This window comes from Pygoscelis adeliae, unplaced genomic scaffold, assembly GCF_000699105.1.
Source record: "Pygoscelis adeliae isolate BGI_AS28 unplaced genomic scaffold, ASM69910v1 Scaffold72, whole genome shotgun sequence".
Classification (NCBI taxonomy): Eukaryota; Metazoa; Chordata; class Aves; order Sphenisciformes; family Spheniscidae; genus Pygoscelis; species Pygoscelis adeliae.
Genome location: NW_008824286.1, coordinates 217,910 through 228,392, shown reverse-complemented (window position 1 = coordinate 228,392; position 10,483 = coordinate 217,910). Strand labels below are relative to the sequence as shown.

At 37.8% G+C, this 10,483-nt stretch overlaps 2 protein-coding genes across 3 annotated transcripts in view; both read left to right on the top strand.

Annotated features, from left to right (window-relative positions):
• Positions 1-7,310, top strand: part of ITCH (itchy E3 ubiquitin protein ligase) — a 34,801-nt gene extending 27,491 nt beyond the window's left edge. For both annotated transcript variants that reach the window (XM_009318647.1, XM_009318646.1), the window contains exons 18-23: positions 522-662; positions 2,465-2,585; positions 3,340-3,444; positions 3,679-3,775; positions 4,157-4,229; positions 4,917-7,310. In XM_009318647.1, the coding sequence (XP_009316922.1) occupies positions 522-662; positions 2,465-2,585; positions 3,340-3,444; positions 3,679-3,775; positions 4,157-4,229; positions 4,917-5,016 (637 nt within the window). In that variant the 3' untranslated portion in view covers positions 5,017-7,310. The remainder of the gene's footprint in view (positions 1-521; positions 663-2,464; positions 2,586-3,339; positions 3,445-3,678; positions 3,776-4,156; positions 4,230-4,916) is intronic.
• A 2,182-nt stretch (positions 7,311-9,492) lies between these two features.
• DYNLRB1 (dynein, light chain, roadblock-type 1) overlaps positions 9,493-10,483 on the top strand; it is a 7,073-nt gene continuing 6,082 nt past the window's right edge. Inside the window, exons 1-3 of the mRNA XM_009318679.1 lie at positions 9,493-9,503; positions 10,155-10,293; positions 10,363-10,474. Of these exons, the coding sequence (XP_009316954.1) occupies positions 9,493-9,503; positions 10,155-10,293; positions 10,363-10,474 (262 nt within the window). The remainder of the gene's footprint in view (positions 9,504-10,154; positions 10,294-10,362; positions 10,475-10,483) is intronic.

Below are 10,483 nucleotides of genomic sequence, written 5' to 3'. Positions count from 1 at the left end.
TTGTTAACTTAGGAGCTTGGGACATTTTAGTATATGCTTGCAAGATAGTCCCATAAATGTACTGGAGTTGAAGATAATTCATTAAGCATGCAGTCATTCTTAATTGTTTCTTACCTGCTATTATCTGACCAAGTGACAGCTGCATTTTAACAGTCCTTACATTACTTGTTAGAAGAAGCAATCATGCAGTGAAATATGTGAAAATGTCATTACTTGAAAAGTTTTGGTAGTCCATAGACATTCCGCAGATCATAGTCAGCAGGTAGTTTGTCAGCCTTGTGATTGGTAAATTTAAGGGTACTACTGATCAAAAATTTCTGATCGGGAGTACAATTCATGTATGCACATTGGTAAAACGAGTCAGTACTTCTTGCAAAACCATAATTATTGTGTAAGGAACATTTTCCTTATCTTGATTATTTAGCTCCAAACCTTTTTTCCTTAAGGTTCTTCATACCCATCTCCTCTACTGAGTACAAGGTCTTGACACAGTTATTTAAAATTATTTTTTTTCCTTACAGAGAGAATGATATTGAAGAGTGTGACTTGGAAATGTTTTTCTCAGTTGATAAAGAAATTCTAGGTGAAATCAAAAGCCATGATTTGAAGGCAAATGGTAGCAACATTCTGGTCACAGAAGAAAACAAAGAAGAATACATTAGGTGAGAATAAATGAAGATTTTAAAATACTCTTATCTCTGTCATTTTCTTTCTTTAGTTCTAGTAAGAAAAGATTGCCAAACTGTGTAATGTGAATCCTTGTTGAAATTGTGTCTCTGAGTAATTGCTGATGTTGGCAACAAGTGGCAATTGTTTGGATATCATATTTGAAAGAAGAATATTGATAGAAATCAGTTTTTAAAATCCAATTTTCCCAAAGATTACAGTTAGTAGAAGGTCCACTTTTTCCCTAGAGATATTTAAGTTTAGCAGAACATCATGACAACAAGTGTGAATGTCAGGTATTTCATGAAATGGTTGCATGTGTTTATTATTGGAATTATATTGCTTTATAGCCTGCTGATATTCTACCCAGCCATTTCTGTTTGGGGTTTTTTTAAATGTAAGAACATTTTTGGATGCTTTTGTGATGATTCTTATTTTTCGAAGACACTTGGGATTGCTACTAGCTTTATCTGAACTGGTCTTATGGTATAACTAGATCTTGGCATTTGTAACAGGACAGTGTTATGAATGATGTCATAAGTTGTATTGCCATAAATGAAGGATTATGTTTGCAGTACGAGAATGTCTTAAACCAATAGGCTAAGAGGGAAGGAGCCTAAGAGCGATTAAAGAATAAAAATGTGAACAGTGACCTGCTTTGTCCTGAAATATCCCCTTCTTCCTCAATGTGCAGCAGTACATAAGCTCTGCTTTAGGGCGTGAACTTCAACATACAAGCTTGGAGGATGTGCTTGCAAAAAAAAAAAAAAGTCACATTGCAGGCACAAAATAAACTGAAGCACAGTAGAATTTTCCTCTCTTTCTTACAATGTGTTCTGTGAAGGCTTCTTCTTTCATGGAAAGGGGTGAGGGAGAAGGGAATGGATTTTGTTTTCATTGCATGAATAATCTGAAGACATTCCAGTGATTCACAGAAAAGGTAGTATTTGCAGAAGAAACATACTGGCATTTTGCAGTTTTGCAAAGTGTTAATATTGGGGTTGAAGATAGGGAGGATCTGCAGAAAACCATTCTCTTCTAGTTTCTAGGAACCCAGGGAGAGCTCGAATTCCAGCTTCACTCATATTCTCTTGTCTTACTCCAAGTCCTGCTTTAAGTCCCCAAAGTTTCTAGGATTGAAATCAGAAAATAGCCATCTCTCCTTCAGACTCCAGTTCTCCTGACAGGTTAGGCTTGAATTCAGCATAATGTCTGCTTCTCCCTGGGTTCAGGTTCTTCGGGGTCTCCTGCCTGCTTTTCACCCTTTTATTAATGGAGAGTGGAGTTTCTGCCACAGAGCAAAGTTTCATGATTAACAGAAACAAGTAAGGAACTTTCCAAATGGACATAGTCGTTTCTTGGTAAGCTAGCAGTCCTACTTATCTTCACCAGTACAACTTGACCTAGTTTTTACCTTTTCATGGATAATGACTGAGATTTCTGGGGAGAATATTAGACAAATATAGCTCTGTATTTTTTTCTTTCTTCAAATACCTAGGGACTGCTGTGCTCTCATTAATATAATCAGTGAATAGATGCTGCCTCCTCTTTGAGTCTAAAATACTTTCCGTAGCAGGATGTTGGAAACATAGGGTTTGAACTTAAAGAAAAAACAAAATCATTTGCACAGAGTAAAGGTTACTAATAAAATGATACAATGCTCTATCCCCAGAACTTTCCAGATTTTCCATGGTTTTTTTTAACTTAGCTTACAGTTCATCTCAAAATAGGCTAACAAAGATGTAGACTTGGGTTAGCACAGGCCATTTAAATTATCTTTCTGTATCTTCTTTTACAGGCTAGTAGCAGAATGGAGACTTTCCCGAGGTGTTGAGGAGCAGACACAGGCTTTCTTTGAAGGCTTCAATGAAATTCTACCGCAACAGTATTTGCAGTATTTTGATGCCAAGGAACTGGAGGTAAAGCGTTGTTTGGCTATTGCTAGATCCAGGTTGTTACACGTAAAATACTTAAACTCCAGTCGTTATGTCTGAAGAGCAGAACTCGCTAAGGTTGACAACTCTGTTTTATAGAGAGTATGAGGGAAACTTTATGGAGTAGTATTTGATCAGTGTGTTTCCCTTCGCTTTCCTCTTTGCAGCCTACTTACGTGTTTCTAAAGGCTAAGAGTCTGCCAGTAGAAATTTCTTATCAAATTGCTTTTGTAATCCTCAGCAATTTGATTTGCCTGCGTTCAAAGAATGAGTAACTTGACAGAAAGGGAGATAAAACCAGATACATAATGGATGATCGCATATAAACTGGACCAGGTTCTAGATGGTTTTGATCTCTCAAAATTATACTTTCTGAAGCATCTGTTCAATTTAAAAAGATAAAAAAATAAAAACAAAACATCCTGTTCCTAGCAGAGAATTGTATGGCTGGCAATGGTAAACTGTTCCTGGCTTGAATGTCTAAATGCAAGCAATTATTCCATTTTTCATGACACAGATACTTTCTATTTTGTGGCCTCTCCCAATACACTTCATGAGCAGTCGTCGTTCTTTGTTGTAAAAATTTTGGATAAAGTTTAAAATTAAAAACAAGTATACTGTCATTGCAGATGCTTCTAAGTATGGATGCAGTTGATGTTCTATTTTGCTATGTGGGAAGTCATAGAAGAAAAGTCGTAACTTGTACTCGCATGTTTATTTCCCTTTTTCTCCCCTAAAGGTGCTTCTATGTGGAATGCAAGAAATTGATTTGAATGACTGGCAGAGGCATACCATCTACCGGCACTATACCAGGACCAGCAGACAGATAGTATGGTTCTGGCAGGTTTGTAGACTTTGTTTTATTCTCAGACCAACAGAAGTTACAGAGCACAGCTACAGCTTAGTAAACAATGGTTAATTATTGAACAGATCTATAGTGCGTAAATATAAATTGTTACTGCTGATCCAGCTATTCGTAACAGTCATGTAATTTGTTAATCTATGGATGATGATGATGATGTGAAAATCTGAATATCAAATCTATACCTAAATGTTTATTTCGATTACTATTTTTCAGTTTGTGAAAGAAATAGATAATGAGAAGAGAATGAGACTCTTGCAGTTTGTTACTGGAACATGCAGATTACCAGTGGGAGGATTTGCTGACCTCATGGGTATGCATTAATAATCCCTCTAATGTGTTAGATAATTTTTTTAAAAGAACAAAGTTACATGTTTATGGACATTTTTAATGAATTTTATATTGAATGCTATTTTGTAACTCCTGCATATACTTGAGCTATGATGGAAAAAGAGATGGAGGGAATGTTTACACCTGTTGTATCGAGTTTCAAAATCACTTCAAATTTATGCATTTCACCACGTGCATACTTTGATCTAGACAGAGTTGTATAGTGAAAGACAGATGTCTTTTTTCTGTGCGAGTAGTGGTAATCTTGTCTTATGTTTAAGCCTTTCATACTTCAGTTGTAACGTATTACCTACTGATACAAAGGTAGCTGGACCTATGCCTTGTTTATTTGAATTTGTTACAGGGAGCAACGGACCCCAAAAATTTTGTATTGAAAAAGTTGGAAAGGAAAACTGGTTACCTAGAAGTCATACCTGGTGAGTACATAACCAATCAGAATATTACTGTTGTTCTGTTTCTGCTGACAATGATCTACTTGGAGATTTTAGTAAATGGGTAATATACTTAAATGGTTGAGACTGTGTGAAAGCAAACACCAAGTTATACCAATAAACTTTGTTGTTGAATAATAGTTGAACTTCTGTAAAACTTGTGGCATGGAGTAGATTCCATTGTAAATTCCATGGATTTGTGTATTACTGAAAATTTGAAGTAATAAACAGTACTGTCTAAAGAGGTTGGGATTGATCTTTTGTTATCGCTACACTCCATCTTGATAAGTGAAGTAACCACATTCACACTCCCTCTTCCCTACAGAAAAGGTAACTTCTACTCAGTTCCTCAGGTGTATTAGTGGTTAGTAAAAACACACAAATTTAAAATTTCAGATGCGAATGATGACTCTAGTTAATCAACTAGGAAAAGTTAGTGAAATTTCTTACCAAGTACACTGCATTTCTAGAAAATGGTCACTGTTCAAGCGCTTGAACTCGTAACTTTTTCTCTCAGAAATATATAAATTTATGTCGGTAGTCAGCTTTTCACAGGGTATAAATCCAGGTATCCATCAATGCAGCAAAAAGCTTAATTACCCATATTCATAATGAATTTTTTTGTGATGGTTTAATTATTTTTCAGTACTTAAGTTTTTTCTTTATTTTCAGTTTCAATCGCTTAGACCTTCCACCCTATAAGAATTATGAGCAGTTGAAGGAAAAGCTGCTGTTCGCAATTGAAGAAACAGAAGGATTTGGGCAAGAATAGCTAAAATTTGCACCTTGAAGAATGTGAACTCAACACAATATATGTTCTTCACTTCTGCTTGTTGCACACTTCATTGTAAAGTAGACTTGACTTGGATTTATTTAACAATACTAATGTGTAAGTAAATGGATGTTATCCTGAGGTTTTATCCACGTTAACTCTGGATTTCTACTGAGCACTTTCAGAAATCAAATGAGCAATCAGATATGGCTACAAATTAATTATGACCTAAGTAGAGGTTTAATACAGCTTTGGGCTCTGCTTTGTTTTACCATTCATTAATTAGAATGTGTCCTTAATGACTGACAGATTTTTAACAGTAGTTTTGTCTTTCCTTTTTAGTAGCATTTTTTGCTACTGATGCACTGGGAAGTTCATTGGTAGCTGCAATGCTGCAGCAGCATCATAAGCCTCTTTACAGCAGTGTTATTAGAGCCAGCTTGTAACCATCCTCTGCCTACCGTCAGCAAATTAACTGCTTAAGCTCTTTTTTCTAACTCAAGTGTGGCCAGACTGTTTTTTCCCCGCCTGGAGTCTGCTCACATGCCAGCTGGACTCGGGCTGCTGTTAAGGGGATGTCAAACTGTGGCACAAATCCAGGGCATAGCTTTGCTTTGTTTTTTCCCCAATCCTGCTGATTTCAGCAAAATAGACACCTGCCCAAAGTTGTTGGAACATTTCTGCGTGCCCTCAGAAGAATTCTGATCTTTTCCTGTGTAACACATTTAACTTTTACATCAATATTAACACTGTGGTACTTCACTTGTTTTGCAAAAGACAAGACCACCTGGGATTGCACTGATTCCATTTAGATTCCTGTTTGCAGACTGATGTTTCTTGTCAAAAGTCTTAATGGACATTATTCTCAGTGTTATTCTTACATGTTGCAGTCAGTTTGCTCTGAAGACTTTATTGGGTTCTCAGGAAGAAGAACAAAACAACTGGATTCAGAAAATGATAATACTTATCATTTTTGCTAATGAACTGATACGTGATACTGGCTAAGGCTAAGAGGATTAGAAAGTTCAGACACGGATTACAGATTTTTGAAAAGCTGGAGCATCAGTAAATAGTTCTACAAAGATTGAAACTAAAGTTTTTTGGGGAGGTTTCTACGCTAATTCACCCTAAGCTGCTTATAGCTAGTAACTTTTGTAGTGAGTTCCTATTGGATTAATAACATCTTTTACTTCCTTTTAGGATCTGATAATATTCAATTCTCTTCTGGTTTACAATAACATTTTGCATTTTACTGCTCCTTTGGACTGAATGCACTTTTTGGGTATGGTCAGCTCTTTTCCTATCTGAAGGGAGGAAAGCAAACCTCAATGAGATGAGCTGTTAGCCATAGTAAGAGACATGACACATGAAATAGCATGTAGCACATATTAAAGCATAACCGCAGCTCAAAGCGTTGGGACAGGAGCTGTTTTTAAGAGGCTTCTAGATACTGGAGCTGAAACAGGACAGTGGGAAACTAAAACTGAACTTCCAGTGTTGAAAAGAATATTTCTTTCCTGCTGTCCCTTCTGTCTAAACTATAAGATGGAAAAACTGATTCAGGCCTAAGAAGAACTAAGACGCTACAGTTTTTAACTGACTTGGAGAGTTTTTCAGGTCATACAAAGTGATACATGCTTATTGGAAGGCAAAATGATTAGACTTTAGAGTGAATAGCTCTTTTGTTGTGCATATTCTAAGAAAGGCATGGAAAAGAGTTTCTGATGATATAGAAATGACCCTCTTTTACAGTTTGGGGAGAACTAACCTGACTTTATGGTTTTACCAGGAGGAAAATCTGCCAACTTCAAAACATTTGATGGATATATTACAATATACAGCTCATGAGGAGAAAAAAAGCCTTATAAATACTTTCTGTTTATATTAATTCTTACAATGAAATGTAGTTATCTAACATATTTACAAGAGAGATTAAATTAAGCAAGATAATGCAAGATTAAGCTATGAAAAATAGTCTGTGTTCTGCATAATGCTTTATGATTCATGTAGGGAACCTAGAAATATTGTTAATGTATAAATATCACCCAGAAGGCTTTCAGCCCTATATTTTTAAAATAAAGAATAGTTATAATTGAAATAGCCTTAGCCCTAGTTCTATAGGGTATGGCTGTTTAATATTTTTATGGTTGAAATGTTTAGTTCAGGAAAAAGGTAAATGCTTGTATATATTTTTGCAGTCTGGGATTCCACTTATTCCATTTTTCTTTCTTTAATTTAAATGGCATGTTTATATGTCTTTTCTGCTGTATTAGGATGGGGGAAAGGGGGCTGGATATCCCAAGCACCAGATATGATTTTAAACAGTACAGAAAAGGGGGGGGGGGGGGGGGGGGGGGAATCTGTGAAATGTTGGATTTGGCCAAAATATAAAATATTTAAAGCAACTTTACTGTGTTAAATTGGCAATATTTCTGAAGTCAGAGGTTAAGATTACTTAGGCATTTTACTCTGTCAGCATTGTGAATGCTAACAAATTTGTTAAATTTTTACAGCATGTTGTGTAGAAATAAAAAGGAATTAATATAAGCCACTGGTGCACCTTTCTGTTCTTTATGGGGATCTGGTGCAATCAACATGTGGATGAGCCCGCAGCATCTGGTATCCCAGATAATGAGTTGTTATGAATTGGACTTACAAGTAAGATTTTTCAGCAGAGATTAATTAATTTGTCTCCCACTACTTCAACTGATTTTGCAGGCTGAGCTGCACAAATTCATAATATGTCACAAATGTATATTCATATGCAACTGTCAATTGATCCTAATTTTCAAGTATTAAAATAACATTTATTTAGAATTTTGCCTTATGAAAATGACATGAGAATATTAAATGCTGAGCCGCTGATCTAAGAATTAACAAAGCCTTATTGTTCTGGGTAGCTCAGGAAATGTTAATATACTAATGAAATGCACAGTAAATGCGTCATGTCTTCATCTGATCTAGTAGGGAAGTTGTTTGGTTTTTTTTAATCCAGTTGCTTGTGTTTAAAAAATAAAAAAGCTTTTTTTATGATTCTGAGAGAAGTAAAACAACAAAAAAAATGCTTGTTTAATTTTTTTTTGTTTGCATTTTTATTACATGCTGCACTGGATTTGTAATCTCAACTCTCTCTGTTACATTGGTATCTCCAGCCCCCTTTTTGTGGTGTCTTTTAATTTTCTTCAAGAATCACTGTTTGTGTGTATGTGCTCTAGTGAACTCATATATAAACTGGGATCAGCAGCACTGGATTGTAAAATACTGTACTGAAATTCATTGTCGAAATTTCCTTGCATTGTAATTTGAAATACTCAGGTAACTGTAACAGTATCTCAGTAAGTCAAATACTTTTATAAAACTACTTAAAGAGCTGGTAGTCTCGTCGTTATTCCTTCTGTGTTATGAAGCATCCGTGTGCAAATAAATTGTCTGTCTGCTCTTTTGGGGATGAGGGGTTAGGCTGGCTGAAGCTGTCCTTCTAGCAAAGCTCTTTCGGAACGGTTCTTTCCTGAGACCTCCCCTGCCGTTGTTGACTGCATTGGAAATTCATTAGGAGATTTCAGACACAGCTGCCTTTGTGACTGGTTAGAAACTGCAGATAAAACAATTACTGAATTTTTAGTGCTTGTGGTCCTGGGGATGCTGCCCCAAGGAGACAGCGAGGCTGCTGGTCTGTTAGCGATGGTAGTCTCGAGGGAGATGGTCTGGAGAAAGGTTCTGCAGGAGCCACAGCTTTAACATTTTCTTGTACCACTGCTGCAGTGATAACAAAAATGAGGTATGACTGTACAAGTCTGTGTTTTCTTTTCTGTTTAGGAATGACAGGGTGACAGGAAGGAGGGGAAAAAAGCTCAAAGGAGACTGACCAGCCTTGTAGTTACCCTGATCCTCCTCCTTGAAGGGAGGAGTGGTATGTACATTCTTCCTGTCATCAGGAACCTCTCCTGATCGCCATGACCTTTCAAAGATAATTGAGATGGGCTTTGCAGTGACATTGGCCAGCTCCCTCAGCACTCATGGGTACATCCCATCAGGTCTCATCAACTTGTTTATGTCCAGTTTGTTGAAATGTTCCCTAAGCTGATCCTCCTCCACTGAGGGTAATCTTCCTTGCTGCAGACCTTCCCGCTGGGGTTTCGCTCTGCTGACTCTCCCAGATGTTCACACAGGCTTGGTTAATACAATTTTGTTAGTAAAATTAGCAGCAAATCCCAAGTATGCTTTTCTATGCCACGTAAATAGATGCAATAATTGCCTTTTTTCTGCAGTGGGGGAGGTTAGATTTGAGTTGCTTCCTCCATGCTTTGGATGAAATCACTTAAAAGCGTGCTATTAAGTTGTGTAAACCCAAAATTTGACACTGCTTTGGGTAGTTTTAAGTTAGTACAGCTATGAGGGTATTTCACATATATCTGAAGTTTAAAGAAAAAAAAAAAAGGCAAAACCCCCAAAATGGAATCACAATGCCAATGCATGATGAATGTATGGTATGATAAAGGTACACCTCAGTTGCACCATTGCGTTAGTTCCTTGCTGTTTTCTTCTGTGATGATGTTGCTAATGTCGGTACCAGCCCGGGGTGGGGGCTTTGATGGTTTTGTACATGGCAAGACGGGAGTGCTCGTTTAGTTTAAACAAAGCCTTGTTTGGTTTAAGTCTCTGATGGCAGCTGTGCGCTGCTTACCTAGTGACCAAATCTTGTCATCATTGGTGGGACTAGAGGTTGAATCGATCTACGGTAAAGTAACTTTCTGTAGCCAAGCTTTAAAACTTATTGCTGGACTGATAAGAGAGGTTAGAATTTAAATTAATTAGGTTGCAGAGGTGTTGATATCCTCCAAAAGAGAAGAAAGCCGTATCTCTTGGATCCTAAAGAAGGATTTGTTCCTGATCTCTGAAGATGCCTGATCCCATGTCCACTCCCAACCTGTCACCTCCACAGCAGCGCACAAATGGCAGGCTTTGTTGGACAGATCCTCTGTTTTCTCTGAGCAGAAAGTAGTCCCTGCCAGATTTGAAGGACCGGTGAGCTAATCTATGTCAAATCCTGGTTTTCAGAGTGTCTTGGGGAAAAAAAAAAGAAACATGACATCATGAAGTATTTTTCTACTTTTTACCCAACGACTGTCCGCTTTCAGGAACTGTTTTGAGGAGCAGCTGCGTGTTACCCGAGTGTCGGTGTCCTGCTTGCCGCGGTGCGATGCTGGAAGCAGCAGCATCCCGTTCCAGCAGAGAATGGATTCCGGCCGGGGGGGCACCAAATGCTGCGGTTACTGTGTACGTGTAATACGCGCTAGGGTTACGTCTGATACAGTTCTTGAGGGTGTTGTTTTGTTTTGGCCCCAGGACACCCCCGATCCTCTCCGAAGGCGGGCTGAGCTTCATCCTTCCCGTGCTCCCAGGGGCAGAAGGCACCCTTACCCCTCCGCCGTGAGTTCCCGGGGGGGGAGGGCAGCAGGTAGGTTCC